We start from the raw sequence: 21,296 nt of genomic DNA, 5'->3' as shown, positions 1-21,296 counted from the left end.
AGGAGTGGAATTGCTGGGTCATATGGAAGCTCTATGTTTAGTAGGTCCAGAAATCTCCACACAGCTTTCCACAGTGGTTGGACCAGTTTGCACTCCCACCAACAGTGCACAAGAGTTCCTTTTTCTCCACACCCTCGCCAACATTTGTTGTTGCTAGTTTTTTTAATATGTGCCATTCTCACTGGTGTAAGATGGTATCTCATGGTAGTTTTGATTTGCATTTCCCTGATGCAAGTGATGTTGAACATTTTTTCATATGCCTGTTGGCCATTTGCATTTCCTCTTCAGAGAAGTTTCTTTTAAGCTCTTCTGCCCATTTTTTGACTGGATTATTTTCTTTGTTGTTGTTGAGTCTCATCAGCTCTTTGCAGATTTTTGTGATCAGTCCTTTATCATTAGTGTTGGGTGCAAAAATGTTCTCCCAGTTGGTGGGGTTTCTCTTTGTTTTTGTTATTGTCTCTTTTGCTGTGCAAAAGCTCTTTAATTTGATATAGTCCCAGCTGTTTATCTTTGCCTTCACTATCACTGCTTTGGGTGATGTGTCTGTAAAGATGTCTTTGATGTGCAAATCACGTAGTGTTTCGCCTATATTTCCTTCTATATATTTTATGGTTTCAGGTCTTATGTCTAGTTCTTTAATCCATTTTGAGTTGATTTTTGTGTATGGTGTGAGGTGGTGGTCAAGCTTCATTCTTTTGCATGTAGCGACCCAGTTTTCCCAGCACCATTTATTGAACAAACTTTCTTTGCTCCAATGCATAGTCTTTGCTCCTTTGTCAAAGATTAGTTGACCATAAATCTGTGGGTTTATTTCTGGATTTTCTATTCGATTCCATTGGTCTGTATGTCTGTTCTTGTTCCAATACCATGCAGTTTTGATGATTATGGCTTTGTAGTATAGTTTGAAGTCTGGGAGTCTGATGCCTCCATTCCCTTCTTTTTTTTTCAGGAGAGCTTTGGCTATTCGGGGTTTTTTGTGATTCCATATGAATTTCATCAATAATTTTTCTATTTCTTTGAAGAATGACATTGAAATTTTGATTGGAATAGCATTGAATCTGTATATTGCTTTTGGAAGGATGGCCATTTTAATAATGTTTATTCTTCCAATCCATGAGCAGGGGATGTCTCTCCATTTCTTTGTGTCTTCTTCTATTTCTTTTAACAGTGTTTTATAGTTTTCTTTGTATAGGTCCTTTACCTCTTTTGTTAGATTTATTCCCAAATATTTGATTTTTTTTGTTTCAATAACAAAAGGGATGGTCTTTTCGATTTCTTCTTCTTCAGATTTATTGTTTGTGTATAGGAAGGCTACTGACTTTTGCGTGTTGATTTTGTATCCTGCCACTTTACTGAACTGATTGATGAGTTGAATTAGCTTTTCTGTGGAGTTTTTGGGGTTCTCTATGTATAATATCATATCGTCTGCAAATAGTGATAGTTTGACTTCTTCTTTTCCTATTTGGATTCCTTGGATGTCTTTCTCTTGTCTTATTGCCCTGGCTAGGACTTCCAGTATTATATTGAAAAGCAATGGTGAGAGTGGACATCCTTGTCTTGTTCCAGATCTTAATGGAATTGCTTTCAGCTTTTCACCATTGAGAATGATACTGGCTGTTGGCTTGTCATAGATGGCCTTTATGATGTTGAGGTATGTTCCTTGTATCCCAAGAACTTCAAGGGCTTTTATCATGAATGGGTGTTGCACTTTGTCGAAAGCTTTCTCAGCATCTATTGATATTATCATATGGTTTTTATATTTTTTTTTGTTGATGTGTTGGATAACGTTGATTGATTTTCGGATGTTAAACCATCCTTGTGCCCCTGGAATGAATCCAACTTGGTCGTGGTGAATTATCTTATGGATACATTGTTGGATTTTTTATCAAATACATTATGTTCCCAGATTGATTGGGAATCAGTTTTCTGCTCTGTAGAGTTTATAATTAACTGGGGTGAGAAGATAAACAGTCATTTGATAAATTTTAACTGAGTGTATAATATGGATAAGGCACCATGCCAGTGAGCATTGTGATAGGTATAAACATGAACCAGATATGAATTTTGCCCCTAAGGGAGACAAAGCCAGCTGAAAGGAATGGGAGAAACCGTGGGTGCACACTGCCTTGGCTGGATACTGCATGCTTCTTTTTACCACTGCAGGCCATTAAGCAAGTTACTTAGTTGCTTTGTACTGTGGCCCCTCAGTTGTCAAGTACCAGTAAAATAGTGCCCATATTATAGTGTCGATGTGAAGCTTAAAAGGGCTGTTACGGATAAAGTCCAATGCCTGTCATATATTCAGAGATCAGTAAATGTTAGCTGTTTGAAAATATAACAAATATAGTTAGGGATAAGGCATGCATGTAAATAGCCATAATGCAAGAATATGGTGATATTGCTATTGATGTTTGGGGAGAGAGAGTTTACTTGGGACACATAAAAGAATGTGGTGTTCAAGTGAATCTTGGGAGGACAGATGAAACAGGAACATGGAAAGATTGGGTAAATCATAGCTTTAGAAGTAGAGACAGCATGAATAAGGGCACAAAGGTGGAGAAAGCCAAGTGATTCTACCAGGAGGAAGTCAGGAAAATAGTCAGGAAGTTAAGTCCTCAGATGATACTTTAAGAAGTTTGTTGTGGTTTTATGGACAGTATAAAGAGCCAGTGTGGATTTTTTTCTGGTGTGACAGGAAAATAAGTCAGAGCTGTGCCTCTGGCAATAGGCCAGGGGAAGAATGTTCTGGTGTTACAGTAGCCTTGTCCTAGACCTCCATTCTCTCCTTCTTCTGCCCCATTGTCTGTAGGAAATGAGGGAGGAAAGACTCTGAGACAGATAATAATGTTAGTGCCTGGATTGTTGGGAGATTGGTTGTGTCATTTACAAACAATGGGAAACATAAAAGGGTGGGTGGACTGAAAAGGAAGCCTTTGGTGCATTGGGACCTATTGGTGCTTGATGTTGATAACTTCATGGATAGAGTTAGGAATAGGTGGAGGCTTGGAACCTTAGAGTGTCACCAGGTTACAAATACAGAGGGCATCACCACTCCTCAGAAGTGAAATTGGAAGCCAGAGAATGGATGAGATTGCTAAGGGAACATGTCAAAGACCTATCCTTGGGAAATACCTGTATTTAGGAAAAAGAGAAGGTAGGAAGGATCCATCAAAAAGGTAGAACAATTAGGAAAATAAGAGTTGAAAAAAGGAATGGAGGTTGGAGCTTCAAGAAGGAGCATTTAGTGGACACTGAGCAAGACTGATTTAGGAGATAGTGAGGAGTAAAGGAGAGACAAGGCTAGAGGTGGGAGGTAGAATTCAATGGGAGGGGGACACTTTAAAAACAAGGAGGAGACCTTTTAACTTATAGAAAGCAGATAACTTTTTGGACCCTTACCATTACTGATGATTGGGCCCTCTTGTACTTTCTTCTCTTTATTTTTGTAACTGTCACTTAGAGGTGGGAAGTCTGGCTACTTGATACTGACAGAGTGAATCCATCATGAGTCTTTAAGGGACAATTTTAAGGTTTTGTTCAAGCAAGCTAAAAAAATTGTTTCTGAAAAATCTATATAATGGGATAGACCCAGAGATGTATTTGCTGGCCGGTGGGGTGGGGGGAAGTCATGAAAAAATTCACTCTCTTTGCTGAAGTAGAGGAAATAAGAAGATGGGGTACTTTCTAAGAGCTGGAAGTATTAATGAGGTAAAGCAAGTATGTTGAAAGGTAGAGACTGAGAAATCATAAGAGAAGATTGACTTCACAGAGAAAGATAGTCTCGTTTCGGGATTTTCAAGTTGGAATGTTCCAGGTTATGACAAGGAATATCCATCATAATGTGTAGAGTACTAAAGTTGAAAGGAAGTAATTAGTGTTGATTTTGAATAGATTGTCCACATAAACCTTGGAATTACTCAAGATGATGGCCAAAGGCCATGAGAAGATTGTTTTTAGCCTTCAGCTCCAGTATTGCAGTATTTACAGATCGTGTCTTAGAAAACCCGGTGTTCTCTGCAGTATCCTGGCAGAACTCTTTGTCATTGGAAGGTAGTCAATAAATGTGTGCTGATTTTATATAGTTTTTTAAATCATATTTTCAGAATGTCATCAAAAGTCAGAGAAATGGTGATAGAAGTAACTAGGATGTTGATAGATTTCCCCAAAAGATGCAGAGATTAGATCTCATATACCTCAAAACAGGAAAGTTTTTGAGCCTGAGAAATAGTCTCAATTTGGCATTGGGGAATGTGAGGAGAATGTGAGCATCGCGGAGTGGAGGTAAAGATGTAGAAATTTGCAACTTCCAATTAAAGGGTATTTAATTGGTATTTAATCTAATATGCCCAGATTTAACTTCAGGCAAAAAGAGAAAGGAAAAATGATGCAATGAAAGGACAAAGTATACATTAGAATAAGAATGAGGGAAGTAGGTAGGAAGTTCTGGGGTTTGCCATGGAGGGAGAAGGGTAGTGAGATGGGTTGAATTTACTCTTCTCATGGTTCCATAGTTTTCACCGCCAAGCACTTGCAGGTTCCAGATGTCTATGAAAGAGCTGTCGAGATAATAGCTGCTGTCTGGAGCAAAGACAGGCAAGGGTGCTACTCCAGGTGGTGTCTGCTACCGGGTCAGCACTGAGCGTGCGGTTCCAGACACTGTGTGGAAGAAGGGAAAAGTATTCAGAGAGGGTAAATTTGGCCTACAATTCCATGCCCTTCTCTATTTTGTCCAGACTGCTGACTTAGGAAAGCAGTTCTGCCAGGCTGCTCGTCAGCAGATGGTCATTGAAACAGGGCTTCTTCCTTTATTACATTAGTTGATTGGCCAGTCTATGTTACAGGGATGTGACTAATAGGACAGGATGGGTAAACTTCTGAAGAGAGAGAGCGCCAAGGCAGCTAGTGCAAGGTCAAACCAAGGTGGTGTGGGTACCTTGTGTAGAATAGGAGTGGGAAGTGAGATCATGATAAGAAATTCTCTTAGGCACATATTGAAGAAAAACTTGGTCAACACTCACCGATTGATGACAAGTCTGCTCCATAGTCACACCCTTGTGATTTCCAAATGCTTGGTTTTCACTGGTGAATTATATGTATGTGGGAGAACCTAATATATCCTAATATATATCTCAATAGGAGGACCTCTAAACATTTTGGACTGAAAATTATGTGTCCCGGGGACTGCCTCTGAATAATCTAGACCACTTCATTTGTACTGTCCCTGCACGTAGCGTCCCTCTTGGCCATTCTGGCAACTTAGAGTTCTCTCCCACTGCCAGTATCCTCTAGGGAGAGCATATGGGCGAGACTCTACCTTGGGAGAAACTACGTTCTCCTCAGATTTCAGTGAGTCCACATTTTGAAAACAGTGACATTTCAGAGTTTTCTTCTGTCTCAATTCAAATGAAGACCAAGAATTCTGAATTCACACTAAGCAAAGACTTTGGAATTGATTACTAGCTCACTCTAATTATGATCAGTGATATTTCAGTGCTAGTAAAGATGTGGAGCTGTTTTTTTTTTTTTTCCCTGTCTTTTCATATTGTGATTTATGACTTACTGCATTTCTTTGTAGCTCCTCAGCAATCTCTGGGTACAAGCAGACTCCTTGGGGGTCTGTTACTACTGAATATCTTTTCCATAACCACCAGGTGGAAGGATTTTATTTTTCCATTGACTGAGATAGAGTTTAAGGAAAACCATTCTGCTCAATTTACCTTTCCAATATCCTGGGGTAAACACTAACACCAGGATTTTGGGGTTGAGACAGAGGGACAGGAGAACAATTACTAAGGAGGAAGCTCATGAGCTCTCTTTGATTTACTTGTTCAACTTCACCACAATGGGAAATTTTCTCGGTATTTGAAACCCACAGTCAAGAAGTGATGGAGAACACAGATTGACAGATTGGAAGAGCAAGAATGGAGTAACTGACACTGGAAATATTTCTTTCTCGGTCTCAGGAAGTTGTGCAAGAGGTGGGCATATTAGTGGAAATGGAAATTAACTGGTTTCTGGACCAACAGAGACCAGAATAGCAAGAGAAATGCTATTCCAAACAAGGTCTCTGAAATTGGGGAGGGCCGCCTTCGAGAATGATGCATAGGAGGGAGGACCCTGGGGATTCAGCGTTGCTCCTCTACTTGACCTTCACCTCCTCCTTTCAGTCTGAATCCTCAAGGCTTCTTGCAGTCGTCCCCTGAATGTCTGAAACTCATCTCCTATTAGCCTCCGCAGTTTCCTCCTGTCATCTCCAGCAAATGTGTTTCCCCCTACTTACGCTCCATCCCCCGACAAGACATGCCTCTTGCCTCCTCCACAGCCTGACACAAAACAGATTTTGCCTCCACCAATCCCACCTCCCTCTGTTCTCTGCTATATTCTGTTTCCCTCAATTGCACCTTACTCTTTTCTTTTTTGTATCTAGAGCACTTAGATTTACTTTCATGTTCGTTCATGTTGTTCAACATTGCTCATGTTGTGTGCGTTGTATACATCTCAGAAGTGAGGTGTGTAATATGTAGTATTTCTGTTCCCTGCACTTGCCCTCACTGACCCTAACCCAGGACTGAGAAGAATTCTGACTCAGGGCAAGTCCTCAGTTATGCTGTGTGAACAAGAAACTCTCCTTTATGTAAAATTCCAAAGCATACACCTCTCATTAGGACTGCCAGGATAAGCAATGAAGGTTCAGCAAGGTGACCTGGGGGTCTGGCTCAGCACAGGAGGCCATCCCTTACCACTCATGTTTGTGTCTCTGCTCTTCTGGCAGGAAGATGAAGTGGTTCTCCAGTGCATTGCAAACATTCACAAGGAGCAAAGGAAGTTCTGCCTGGCCGCTGAGGGACTTGGGAATCGCCTGTGTTTCTTGGAACCCACTTCTGAAGCCAAGGTGAGTTGGAGTACCTGCCCTGTGTCTTCCCCCTTGGCCTCCCAAGCATTTGTTTGGGATAATAGGACTGTCAGGAGATGGTGACGAGGGTGATAAGGAAGAAATTTTAAAAGGACACATTTATTTTTAAAATGGGAAGCAGATCAGATTCAAAACAAGATCTCAGTCCCGGAACTATTGCAGCAGGAACCCAGAGTGAGGAATTAGAGGTGCCTTGTCTGTCACTGTTCACCAGAACACTTGGATGCCTGAGGTCACTGTCAGCCCTCACAGAGGAGGTTCTTTTAATACTCTCAGAACTCCTTTTCCTGTTGTTAATTCTAGAAATCTGAGTGCATGTTTTTCTCCCAGCTGTCATTTGATCGCTACAGGGACTCCTGGGTGCTTAGACACCCTTAGACACAGCCTTTTCAGTCTGACAGTGCTGAGATGGTTAGTCTGTCTGCCTGCTGTGACCTGGGACAGAGAGGAATGTGCACTCCACTCCCTGCCATGTGGAGACATGTCATGGCATGTTTCTTTGGCCAAACTTTTCTTACTTCATTTGCAGACCATTCTTGCTTTTCACTGCCTGTAGTCAAGTGGGGCTGTGCTCAGCATTCTCGCGGTACTTTGCATCCTGACAAGACCTTTATATCATCAGTTTTCATATCCGGATGAACGTGATGACCAGAAACAGAAACAATAAGATATCTTTTGATAGATGGAAAGACACAGAGAGATTTGTTTTAAGGAATTGACTCATACAAGAATGGAGACTGTCAAGTCTGAACTCTAGATCCTCTCAATAGGCTGAAAACTTAGGCAAGAGTAATTTCTTGAGGCAGATTTTTCTCCCCAGGGAACCAGTTTTTATTCTTGAGGTCTCCGACTGATTGGGTTAGGCCCACCCACATTATCAAGGGAATCACTTTTATTAAAGTCACCCCATCATAGATGCTGCTCACATCCACCAGTACCTTCACACCAAAACCTAGATAGGAACTTGTTTAGATCCCTGAGTACTATATTTTAGCCAACTTGATGTGCAATTAGCCATCACACCATTCATTGCACGCCCCGTTTTTTCTCACAGTGCCTTTTTTCCTAATAAGAAATTGTTATGTTTTTCGGCCTCCCGGGTGGCGCAAGGAGGTAAGTCTCAGCACTAAGAAGCTATCAGCAGCCACTGCAGCATGAGTTCACTGATTGGCATGTGGTTTTCCCATATGCACCTACACAGCACAGACACACACATGGAGTTTGAGCAACTGTGATGACCACATCACTAAAAAGCCCCTCTTCTGTCTGTCACCCTTGTCCCTCTCATTAGGTCACTGACCCATGAACACAAACCTCTGCCAGTGGCATGTGTGAACAGTACCAGTGGGGCAGAGTCACAGAAAAATAAATGGCAAAACAAAGAGACAAGAAAGATTTTTTTATATCCTTTTAGAGGTCTTACACTTGGTTTCCCCCAGGTCTTTTCTCATTTGCTTTTGTTCTCAGCTAGGTTATTTTTCTTTGCAATCCCAATAGTCTGGGATAATAGAAAGATCATTACATTAGAAGCCAAAGAGTGAATTCTCAGCCATTAACTAGTCTTGTGACCATAGGCAAGTTGCTCTCTTGTTCAGCTTCTCATCTGCCAGCTGAGGTGCAGGCCAGTGATGTGGAAAGAACATTGGTGTGAATTAGCAACAAGTTGTACCACTTTCTAGGCATCCATCCAGTGGGCCTTGGACTGTCAGTGTGAATGGTGCCTCTACCACTCACCAGTTAAGACAGGATCTTGTCTTGTCTTCAGACAGGTACCTTACCTGTCTGAATTAGTTACCTCATCTGCTTAATGGGCATTTAATGGGAACTACCTACTAAGATTATTAGTAGGATTAAATGAGTTAATACATGTGAAGTGCCTGGCACATTTTAAACACTATATAACCATTGGCTATTATAATTTAATCTTACCTAAACCATGTTACCTAAACTAGATAAAAATAGTTACCTTTCATAACCTAACAATGCTTTGTATCCCCATGGATTTAAAAATAACGATCATGTCATAGCCTTCCTAACATCCAGCTGTAGATGTCCTTTTTGAATTTAAGACAGGAATATAAGACTAAGGAATTTTAAAGACATTCAATGTATCTTTCAAAATTTCATCACCTTGTCACAATTTTTTTTTAAATATTTATTTATTTATGCATATAAGATCTGAGGTACAGGCCAGAGATGCCGGGGATGAGAGGATTCACCAGAGACAGAGCGGGGAACAGAACAGGCAGACTGACTGAAATACACTGCTGAGGGGAGCAGTGGGCGAGTCAGGAGAGGTCTGCTTCGCCATGTGGGGTGCTCTCTGGCTGGCCGGGGATCGAACTCATGCTGCAGAGGCTGCAGATTGCTTCATAGTGCAGTGCTTAACCCCTTGCGCCCCAGGGAGGGCCCACAATTTCATTTTTGTCTTAGTCTGGTCTTTGTACACATGCACTTGTTTGTTCTCACAGTTGTACACATAGTGGGTGATCAGGCATTCTGCTTTTTTCTCTAATGTTTCAGCCAGTTTCATATTACTATGTAGTCTTTATACACATTGAAAAATTATGTATGTTTTGTTTGTAATTTTGCTTCTTGGAGTAGAGTGAATATCCAGGAGTAGAGTGAATGTTCTCTGGAGCATGAACACTATCAAACTGCTTTCCTGAAGGGATATACCAGTTGTTACAGTGAGCACACCACTCTCACCATGTGAGAGTGTGTTTCTTTTACACACAGTGTGAGAAAAGTGCACCATGGGGGCTTCTCACAGAAAAAACAGGGTCAAGTTCACGGAAAGGGTAGGAAAGGGAATCAGTTTCTTGTCACCATTCCTGGGAGCAGCCTACTGGATGAAACCATTTTCTGTGACTTTGGTCTTTCCTGCAGTCAACTGTAACCATGCCTACCTTTCTTCTGGCCTGCCCCCTCCTTTTCACTAAATATTCTCCTAATTGTGTACCAGCAAATTGCACAACCGTGTCCTCCTTAGTTGCTTAGAAACCAACATAAGTCATGATGTGACATGAGATGTCTTCCTACACCTGGCACTAGACACAGACATCAAAAAACATTCTTATTAGTGGCTAGAGATCCAGTGGGTGACCTTAGGCATTCTTAGTCAAGGGTACTTGAAGCTATTTGAGACTTAGAAAGATAAGATTGAGATGAATTCTAGCTAGAAGAAAGACTTCAGAAAAAGAAGAGATGAGATAAGGTGCTCAAAAGATATTCTTAGTGTACAGGCCCTGAGAATAAGGTCACATTGAAGCAAGGAATGAGAGGGTAGAAGAATAAGAAACAAAAGTACAAGAATATTATCACTTGTTCTAGTAATGCAGACTATTTAGCACCTTGGAGAGCTCTTGTGACTGCTTGCTCCTTGTCATGGCCCACCCTTCTTTGAGGATCTCCTCATAGTGCTGTTATTAATTGAAGGCCACATGATTATTCAACTTTCAAATGGGCATTGCACCAGGAATGAAAAGGTACTTTGTTTTGTAGGAAAGACTCAGAATTATAACCAGAACCAGGGAACATGGAGGGGAAGCATTGCTTCTTTATTTCATCAAATTTATTTACTAAATTTTTAACATCGAAAACTTATTCCTAGAAATCAGGAATTTATTGCTTTCCCGCTAGTCCTTAATCTAACATCTCATTTTTTTATTTTCAGTGTACACTGGGGGATTTTGTTTGGTTCAGTTTAACATCTAGACTCAAGACTGTCATAGACCATTTGACATCAATCTGTTCAATGGGCAGGAGCCAGAGAATACCCAGTTGGGAAGCTGGGTACTCCAGCAGGAACTATGTAGTCCAGGAACTGACTTCTGAATCCCCTACACCAGACGATAGCTCAGGTGCAGAGACAAGGTCCACACCACAAGGCATTAGAGTCACTGTGGCTTTTATCCACAGTGCAGCTAAAGCCAATGTATCATGGAACAATCCACAGACAGGCTTTTGGGAATCCCAAAAGGAAAACCCCAGCTACAAAAGTCATCACAACTGAGGAATTGTCCAAGAAGGGGCTTTCTAGAAGCCCCAGTCCAGAAGTAAGCTGCCAATATTGGATCATTTTTACCCAAAGGAGTGTTCCTGAGTAACATAATTTACCTATAAAATTCATCAGGTTATCCCAAGAACAATACTAAACAGTAAACTGAAGGAATTTCCTAATGTTTATCAGTTATTTCCATTAATACAATTATTTAATTGGTGTGGCCTTGTCAGATGTGTCTGGAACCCCAACACCTTTCCAAATTCTGATTTCCACCTTCCTTAGTAATAGGTCACCACACATTAAGAACAATATGGGAAGGGTTTTCAGCAAATCAAGGTTTGTTGATTCATTGGCTTTTAATGATGAAACAGAAATCAAAGAAATGAAACTATTACACTTGTGCCCTTTAAAAGTCAACAGCATGACCATAAATCTGTGGGTTTATTTCTGGATTTTCTATTTGGTTCCATTGGTCGGTGTGTCTGTTCTTGTTCCAATGCCATTCAGTTTTGATGATTATGGCTTTATAGTATACTTTGAAGTCTCTAAAGTCTAGAAACCCTACCTCTCTCAGAATGAAATTTCACTTCTCTTTTAGGAAACACTGTATATATCTTACTGATCATAGTTTATTCAATGTAAAAAATCCAATTTTCAAACTGAAAATTTCCAGAGGGAATTTTACTCCTATTGTCTTTAACCTTCTCTTTTGAAAATGGAGAGTATACCCTACTATGGTTTCTAGAAAAGTTGTGCCCCTCTCAAGACCAAAGATTTAAACATCTGTAGTTTTGCCAACAGCATTATGTAGATGGCATAGACTTCCTGCGTAAAAACTCCTTATTTTCTATTACTTTTATTTTCTAGAAATAGACTGCACTGTTCATTCCTAAAAAACTAAGCCTGTGCAAATTTGCAGAGACAGGCTCAGCCTGTGCTTGTATACTCCTCTTTGAACTTCTGATCGATATTTTAGTGTGTAGAATTCTCCATGGACTTGAGATCTTATGAAAAGCCAAACTATTTTGAAACTTATTTAAAAACAAAAAAACTCCCTTGTCATGTAACATAGCTACTTATAAGTTGAAATATTGATCCACCCGCTATTTTTTTTCCTAGCATTGATCAGGCATCCTGTACCATATGCCATGTGGGTGTTCACCTGCTGCCATTTAATCTTTGCAACCCTATGGAGACAATATTGTTCACATTTTCAGAGAAGAAAGGTACGAGAATTTAGACAAAGTGACTTCCTGAAGATTACTCACTCCAAAGTTGAATCACGGTCTAATTTTTATAATACTTAGCATTAATGAGTATCAAGGATCCAACTTAAGGATAAAGAAGTCAGATTTTCTTCATGTGGTTAGAGTTTAAGAATACCTGGGCAGGTCTCCATCTCCCCCTCCCACAGCCTTCTCGCATCTGTTCTCTGAATGCCTGACATTCCAAAATTAGGAATATGTATTTTACTTAATCAGACACAAACCATTAAATGCAAACTCTATGAGAGAGTGTATAAAGCAATGTTAAAATTTTATAACTTTTCTATAATATAAATGAGATTATAATCTATTTTATAGAAAGTAAGTTTATTAAGGGGGTTAAGTCAGACAACTAAGTGCCTCTGTATTGGGATATAGAACATGAAAACATGGTGAACAGCGAATCAAAACAACTAGTCATTGAGTGTGATGCTTACCCTTTTCTTCCATCCTCTGTAGTCTGACACTGAAATCCAACACTATGTCGCTCTCTGGTTAAGAAATATGAGCATGGGGCTAGATTGTCTGGGTTAGTGATTCTGGCTCCATTACTGAATAGCTTTCTGACCATAGGCCAATGGTTTTCCTTTATGCCTCAGTTCTATCATCTTTAAAACTGTACCCATCTCATAGGATTCTTATAACTGCAGACTCAATTACAAGGATTCATAATTATAAAGTACTTAGGACTGTCTGACATATTTAAAGTGCTATTTTGGCAGTAGCTAGTATGATCCTCAGTAGAGGGTCAGACACACATTACGTCTTCAAGAACTGTTGCTTACCTATGTACTGAATTAAATATTTTAAAGACCTTGATTTGAGGATCAAAATGACATTTGTGACCTTGGAAAATGAAGTATAGCGTCAGAGTCAATAAGGTAGATGAAAAGGGATAAGCAATGAATAACTTTAAATGTAAAATCAGTGGAATATAGTTTTTTATTGCTGCTGATTTCTAATTTAAGTTTAAAATGACCAGAAAACATGGTGTATACGAGGTCAATCCTTGGAAGCTTATTCTTGGTGAATGTGCCATGTGTACTTAAGAAAAATGTGTGTTCTGTAGTTGTTGAATATAGTTTGTCAGGATGGTTGATAATGGAATTCAAACCTATGTCTGCTGAATTCTATCAACTAGGCCTATCAATTACTAGTGAGGTGTTAAAAACTATGACTGAGGAGGGGAAAAAACTATTAACTGAGAGTTTTTCTATGTCTCCCTTTAGTTTTGTCAGCGTTGCTTCATGTATTTTAAAGCTCTGTTACTCATGTCATATGTATTTAGATCAAAACTTGATTTGATCCTTCTCTCATTAAACATACCTATTTTCCTTGGCCTTAGAGTTACTATCAACTGATGTTAATGTAACCATGTGCTTTCTTAAGCTTACAGTTTGTGTGATGCATCTTTTTTTCTCATTTATATTTTTATAGATTTATACTTAAATCTTTCCTTTTTAGCAGAATATTGCTTTTTCTAACATTATATAGATTCTACTGTTTTATTGGAGTGTTGTCCATTTGTATTTATCATAATAATTAATAGTTTTATTCTACCATTTGTTATTTGTTTTCTTTTGCCCCCTAGTTTTTGTCCCCATTTTTCTGCCTTTTTAAGGATAAATCAAGAATTTTTAAGTATTGTGTTTTATCTCACCTATTGACTTTGTAGTTCAATCTCTTCATATTTTTAATGTATTTTATTTTATATAATTCTTACATCATTTTTCATTTTTGCACAATGTGTGCATTTTCATTTTGGTTATATTCCCCATACAATTCCCACCCCCCTTATTTTGACCCTAATCTCTCCTCTCCCCCCACAGCCCCCTCCATGTAGTGCATCTCTGGTTTATAGTTACTTGTTGATTTTGATTTTTTCTTTGTTATAATTAGTCTTTTTCCTGGTCCCTTAATTTAGGTTTTCTAGATTCCTTCTATGAGTGAGACCATCTGGTATTTTTCTTTTTCTTTCTGGCTTATTTCACTGAGCATGATCCCTTCCAACTCCATCCATGTTGCTGCAAATTGCATGAGTTTATTTTTTTTGATTGCTGAGTAATATTCCATTGTGTATATATGCCACATCTTCTTGATCCAGTCATCAAAATCTTTAAATTGTCACAGCCTCCCTTGAATTGATATTATACCACTGTCCTTATAACCTTTTGCTATTGTTGTAATGTATTTTATCTCTACAAATTATATAATATGCAATATTTTCTAATTAGTTTTGCTCCAAAGAGTCAATTATCTTTTAAAGAAATTACAAAAAGGAAAAACAGTTTTCTGTGTATGTGAGATCCATATATGGACCATTTTCAGTGTTCATCATCCTTGCTGAGATCCAGGTTTCTACCTGGTAGCATTTTCCTTCAGAATGAAGAACATCTCTTAGCATTTTTTGTAGGGCAGGTTTGCTTCCAGTTTTGTTTCACTGAAAATGCCTTTATTTTGTACCTATTCTTGAAGGGTAATATCTCTGGATATAAAATTCTATTTAACTTTTTTTGTTCTTTCAGCACTTTAAAGATGGTGTTTTGGTCTTTTGACATTTCTTTTTTAAAAGAAAACTTACCTCTCATTTTATCATTCTGAGTCTTTTACCCTCAACAGAAAGTTTGAAAAAAAATTTCCTTTAGCTCTGATTTTCAGCTGTCTGAATAATGTGTTTGAGGGTGGTTTTCCTTATCTTTATCCTGCCTGAATGTTGCTGAGTTTTATGGGTCTCTTAATAGTTGTATTTTTTAAAACAAGCTTGGAATTTGGGGGACCATTATTTCTTATTATATTTTTTCTGTCATATTCACTCTGTCCTGCTGCTACTCCAATTATTTGAATTGTTCCATAGACCACTAAAACCATTTGTCTTTATTAAACTAATTTTTACTCAGTGTGACTAATTCTTGTTCATTTATTTTAGTTTACTTTTTTTATTGTAAATTTGTTATTAATTGCCACTGGTGTTTTTTTTATTTTGGATACTTATTTTTAAATTATAACATTTCAGTTTATTTACTTGTAAGATTTTACATATTTTCCTGCAATTCATTCTTTTCTCCATTACTTCAATTTTTCTAGTTAATTGGTCAACATATTTATGCTAGTGATTTTAAATTCTTAACCACTAATGCCAATATCTGGATTGCCTATAGGGGTGCTTTATTTTTTTATCATCTATGATCTGCTTTTAATGACTATTGTTTCCCCTTTTAATTTTAAATCACAGTTGCTTGTTTCTTTGAGTATCTAGTAATTGTATACTGAAACCTATAGGTGATACTTCGTAGTTTTTCTGGTTTCTTTGATCTTTCTCTGAAAAGTGTTGTAGTTTTTGCTAGCAGGCAGCTAAATTACTGGTGGATCTCTTTGATCTGGGGAGGTTGATTTATTTTAGCTTTGGGATACAGTTCTAGGACATAGTCATTGATCTTAGGATATAGCCCTCCTGGGTATCAATAAAAATGGTGAAGTGTTTTCTAACCACCTCTAAATAGTGATACTTGAATACCAAACACTCTGAAATTCTGCTTTAATGTTGCAGCTGTTGCTTTCTATTTGATAATTGGAATCTTGCCTTAAACAGTTGATGAGTTGTCCAAATATTTGAGTGGAATTTGTATCCTAAATTTGTTTGTTTTTTTTTTCCTCTATAGTGGTCTTGTCATTTCTATTATTCTTTTTTTGTAATTATTAGTCCAATAGTCCAAAACTCAGGCCTCTGACTCCCTCACAGCTATTATTTTTTGAGATCTACTTCCTGTGTACCCCATGAATAAAGAATTATCCTTAGGGGAAACTTGATATAAATGTGGACATCACTTGTTGGCTTCCCATCTTTCAAAAGACAAATTCCTTCTAGTTTTAAGTTACTCTCCATCACTTTCAAACTATGTTTGAAAATATTTGTCTAGAATTTATAACTGTTACTGTAGGAAAGTTTGCTTGTTTTTTGCTATAAGCACCTCTGACATTATCAGAACCAGAACTTCACCAGTGAAGAAAGCTCTTAAAGAAGCTGAGTGTTGAAAGGAAGAGAAATGTAGGTCATAAAGTTGAAGTGCAACGTAGTTTATAAGAACTTTCCATGGTGAACGACAAAGGCATGTTTCTAGGTAGAGAGGAAGGAGTTCCAGGCAAGGAAAGATTGAGTTTGCAAGAGGGAGAATAGATGGCATTAGTCGTGAGGGAATTAAATTGAGTCTCAGCTTTGCATGTGCAAAAGAAAACAGGGGGTAAGGACATAGATTTAGAAGTAATAAAGATGAGAGCTGAATCTGAACAAGAGCTTATTATCAGAGGGAAACAAACTTTTAGAATCTGTACAGGTTCCTCTGATGTAAAAAAGATGAGTAGATGGAGATTAAGTTTAATTTAGGGATGATAAATAGAATGCATAGAATGGTGAGAGGATAGAGGTAGGAAGAGTCAAGTGTGACTCTGAACTTGCAGGCTCTGGATGCCTGTAGATGACATAGTAATTCGTGAAATAGGGTATATTGGGAAGAGTGCGATGATGATGTTTATCAACTGAATTTTAGCCACATTGAGTTCAAATGGCCTGAAAGACATCCAAGCAGAAATTTTGATATATGGATCAGAAGTTCAGAAAAGATGTGGGAGTGGAGATAATATTTAGGAATTGTTGACTCAAGGGCAATAAATCAAGCTATGAAAATGAATATGAATAAATGTTGATTAGGAAGAGAATTAGAGAGAGCCTGGAAAATGGCAATATTTCAAAATGAGGGGTGGAAAAGAAAAGCATCACAGAGAATAAAAAAGAGAAACCTGAGAGATCAGAGGGAAAACAGGCAAGTGTAATGTCACGGAAGCCACAGGAGCTAAAGGAAGTGTCAAGAAGGAGCATAGCTGAGAGGGTGGCAGCCGCTTGAAGGTCAAGTAGTGTGAGAACAAAGTGTGTCCATTAGATACATGACCGTGGAGGTCATTGGCGATCTTAGTGCAGGCATTTTCAATGGAGTGGTGAGGCCAGAAGTCACTTTGGCAGAGGTGAAGAGTAAGAGGAAAGAAAAGAAAGCTAGCCAGTACAGACACCTCTGAAAGAATGATAGTTGGAGAGGACCTGAGGATGGAAGGATTTTTGTAATAGAGACTTACACACGTTAAAATAATGATACAAGTACAAATGGAGAAGGATGAGATAAAGGAGCAGAAAAGGGTGGTTTACTATGAGACACGCTGTTAGTGAAAAGGGTCGACAATAATAACAGAGACGAGGAATTCAACTTCAAGTAAAGGAAGAACTCCTATTCCATGGACTACGGAAAGATGAGAGTACATATGGAAGTTTCGTGCAGAAAGTTTTAGTGAGTAAACTGGCCTGGGAAGGATAGTAGGATTGCTGAGCAGTGTTAGGGTCCTGCAGCAAGAGCCAGTTGAGATTGGCAACCATGATATTTTAGGACTACCAATTTTTTGAATTGTGTCATTTTTGTCAGCGCTTAGTAGTAAATAGTTGAAGAAAGTGGGTAGTTGAATCAGTCAGGGTTAAACTGTACCCAGGTAAGTGTTGATAAACAACAAGTACAGGAAGTTTAGGAGACCGGACCTTGAGATCTTGGAGTTTCAGCTGAATGGAGAGGGGCCTGGTAGTGAAAAGGTAGTGATGAGAGCAGTTGAGAGAGCAGCCAAGCAAGCCGGCAGAGGAGTGGATGGCTAGTCGGGTGTGGCCATCAGAGGACTCAGAGTGGGGCGCTTTGAGTGAAAACAAGTCTGAGGTGTATGGCATGAGACGGTGACTGAACTGGAGTGCGGATGGTCAGTGAGAAAGAGAAAGCAAAATAACTGAGCGGCTATGGTCTAGCTAGAGGGGCCACTCATCAAGCATGCTCATATGCTATTCACACAATTCAAAATAATGGACCGTAGGGGGCCTTGCTAGTGCCTTGCAACATCCTTCATGCTTTGGGCCTTTTAATATCCTGCAGGCTCAGTGTCTGTGAGGACCAGAGTAGGATCTCTGCATTGAGTAGTCGTTTCCCACTGGGTTATTGTACAAATTGACCTTGGGACAATTCTTAAAACAACTAAAACAAATTTCCAGAAACCAGGTGACTTATAACTATAAAAATTTATTCTCTGAAATCTGAAGCCAAGATATTAGCAGAATAAGCACCATCTGAGTACTCTCTGGGAGGATGGCTCTGTGCCCGCTTGGGTTTCTGGGTAACTCCAGTGTTCCCAGGTTTGTGGCAGCCACCACCCCGCCCCTCAGCCTCCACTGCGTCACCTGACCCTTTTCTCCTAGTGATTCCTGTCTTCATATGGTCTTTTCCTTTTCCAATAAGGATATCAACCATATTGGATTAAGCCCCAGCCTAAGTACCTCATCTTAATGTGATTTTTATCTGCACAGATCTTTTTTCCAAATAAGGCCCTATTCACAAGCATTGAATGTTATGATTTCAACATATTATTTGAAGGAGGAGGGGACACCATTCTACAGATAACAATGTGAATGTTCAAATCACCTGGAGCAGAAATCATAAGGGGCCACACATGTCCATGCACAAGGAAAAGTGAAGGAAATACACAAGTCATGAAAAGGAAGGGTAGATGGGGTCACTACCCAGTGCAGGAAGCCTACAGGAGAAGGAGTTGCTTGTGGCAAAGCAGTGATCTGGAAACAGTTCTGGCCAGGGGAAAGACACGGACCCCACATCCCAGCCCCGAGTGACCCGAGGTGTGAGAGAATGAGCATCCTGCAACAGGGAGGTCCCCAAAGGAAGCAAAGTCCTTTGGGAGAAGCCAACTTTCATCTTTCCAGGTGAAAGTAGGAAGTGGGTGACGGGGAGTATAGATGATCGAGTCGGTGTTCCAGCAGATTTAGAAGGGGGGAAGGGAAATCAGAGGTGAGCTCATTGAGGAAGTGAGAATACAGTAGAGGAAAGATAATACAGCAGAGAATTTAGTTGGTGGCAGTTGTCTAAAGAAAACAAAAGTACCAGCTTTGGTGGCTTTTGTTCTGCTGTCTTCTGGAGTATGGTGGCCTTGCAATGGCATGCAGGAAGTGGAAGCTGAACAGCTGAGCTGTTAGACTTGACTTTTTATTTTTCCTCTTTGCTGCCAGAATACCTGTGTGTAGCTCCAAGCCTTGCCGGCCAACTTGTGGATACTGTGTTGGACAGTCGGGGGCCTTGCTAGTGCCCGATAACATCCTGAATGCTCTGGGCCTTACAACATCCTGCAGGCTCAGTGGGCTCAGCCCTGTGGTTGTCTCAGGAGGACCAGAGTAGGATCTCTGCATTGAGTTGTCACTTCCCACAGGTTATTGTACAAGTTGACCTTGGGACTATTCTCGTTTTATACAGGCAGGACACAAAGACTTATTTCATACTGTTCTGTATGTGAATTGATCAAGTGGAAGGGCTGGAATACATTCCTGCCTGTGCTCAGATTCTACTGAGTCGGCTTCACATTATAGTTCTTTCCAACTAACAGCTAAACTATTTCCTTTTGGGAAACTTTACTCCCCATTTCTACATCCACATTGAACCTCATGTCTGCTATTTCTATATTTTCTAATCTTTTTTCTCTCTATATGTGTGTGTCTGTATGGATTCTTTATTTCTATATATGCTCAGCTGTCAAAATGAGAAGGAAAACGGATACGAAAGAAATAGCATGAATGTCAAGTGCAGCGTATGTCAAGATTTTTTAATGCATTTGTCATTTGCTGGAGCTGAGGGCCTGGTAAAAAAAAGAAAAAGTCTAACCTTTTAACCCCAAGATCACTCCTCATCTATATTGTTCTCCTTCCTACTTGAGTTATTAATAATGTCATGATAACTTATCTGCTTGAGGCAACACCAGTCCTTTTTATTTAAAGACAGTGTTTGCCTTAGTAGTGGAAATCTTCACAAAGAATTTATTCAGTGTGTAAAGTGGCACCATAGCTCTGCTGTTGATTTGTCATTTACTTGTTCACAGCAGGCAAATGGCCCCAGGTGAATTATGAGTAGGTATTATTCATGCTCCAGTCCCTCTGCAGCGCTTAGTACTTGGCTCTTCAGACCTAATAGCTGCTATTTTGGTCTCGATTAGCAGTATTTTTTCTCCCTCCACCAACTCCTGAACTTACTAATGAGATCACAAATACTTGCCTTTTCTTTTCCTGTGATTAGGAGAACATTTCTTTTCCAGTTATTGCTTTTACATGGAAGAAAAATGATGCATTGCATCTGTGGTAGAACTTGAGTCTTAAAAACCTAATCGTGTTACATTATCGATTTTATTGCTCATGAGTATTTTATTTATTTATTTATTTATTTACATCATTGTTCATTTTTGAGCAATGTTTGCTCCCCCCCACCCCCTCAGGTGTAGTCCCCATAGAGTTTCCTTCCCCAATGCACCCACACACCATCACCTCAGTCCCCTGTGCTCCTCCCTCCCTCCCTCTGATCCCTCTCCTGCCTCCTCCCCTGCAGGATATTTCTGGTTTATAATTGTCTGTTTTTGCTCTGTTGTGTTTTCTACTGTTATTGTTTTTTTCACACTGATGTCTTATTTGGTTCCCCTATATTCCTGCTATAAGTGAAACCCATGGATATTTTTCTTTTTCTTTCTGGCTTATTTCACTGGGCATAATTCCTTCTAGTTCCATCCATGTTGCTGTGAATGGCATGAGTTTATCTTTTTTGATTGCTGAGTAATATTCCATCGTGTATATATACCACATCTTCTTGATCCAGTCATCGATTTTTGGGCATGTGGGTCATTTCCAGGTTTTACCTATTGTAAATAGTGCTGCAATAAACACAAGGGTACAGGTGTTCTTTTGAATCAATGGTTTTGTGTCTTTGGGTAGATCCCTAGGAGTGGGATTGCCAGGTCATATGGTAGCTCCATTTTTAGTAGACTAAGGAACCTCCAGACAGCTTTCCATAGAGGTTGGACCAGTTTGCACTTCAACCAGCAATGTAGGAGAGTTCCTTTTTCACCACTTCCTTGCCAGCATTTGTTGTTGCTGGGTTTTTTGATGTGTGCCATTCTTACTGGTATAAGGTGGTATCTCAATGTGGTTTTAATTTGCATTTCCCTGATTAAAAGGGATGGTGAACATTTTTCATATGCCTGTTGGCCA

At 39.4% G+C, this 21,296-nt stretch overlaps 1 protein-coding gene across 1 annotated transcript in view; it reads left to right on the top strand.

Annotated features, from left to right (window-relative positions):
* RYR3 (ryanodine receptor 3) overlaps nt 1-21,296 on the top strand; it is a 522,405-nt gene that overhangs the window by 158,294 nt on the left and 342,815 nt on the right. Inside the window, exon 2 of the mRNA XM_054700223.1 lies at nt 6,773-6,892. Coding sequence (XP_054556198.1) covers nt 6,773-6,892 — 120 coding nt within the window. The remainder of the gene's footprint in view (nt 1-6,772; nt 6,893-21,296) is intronic.

The sequence above is a fragment of the Talpa occidentalis genome, unplaced genomic scaffold, assembly GCF_014898055.3.
Source record: "Talpa occidentalis isolate TD23 unplaced genomic scaffold, MPIMG_talOcc4v2.1 talOcc4.11, whole genome shotgun sequence".
Classification (NCBI taxonomy): domain Eukaryota; kingdom Metazoa; phylum Chordata; class Mammalia; order Eulipotyphla; family Talpidae; genus Talpa; species Talpa occidentalis.
The sequence above is the reverse complement of the archived record's forward strand: the minus strand, read 5'-3'. Positions and strand labels throughout refer to the sequence as shown.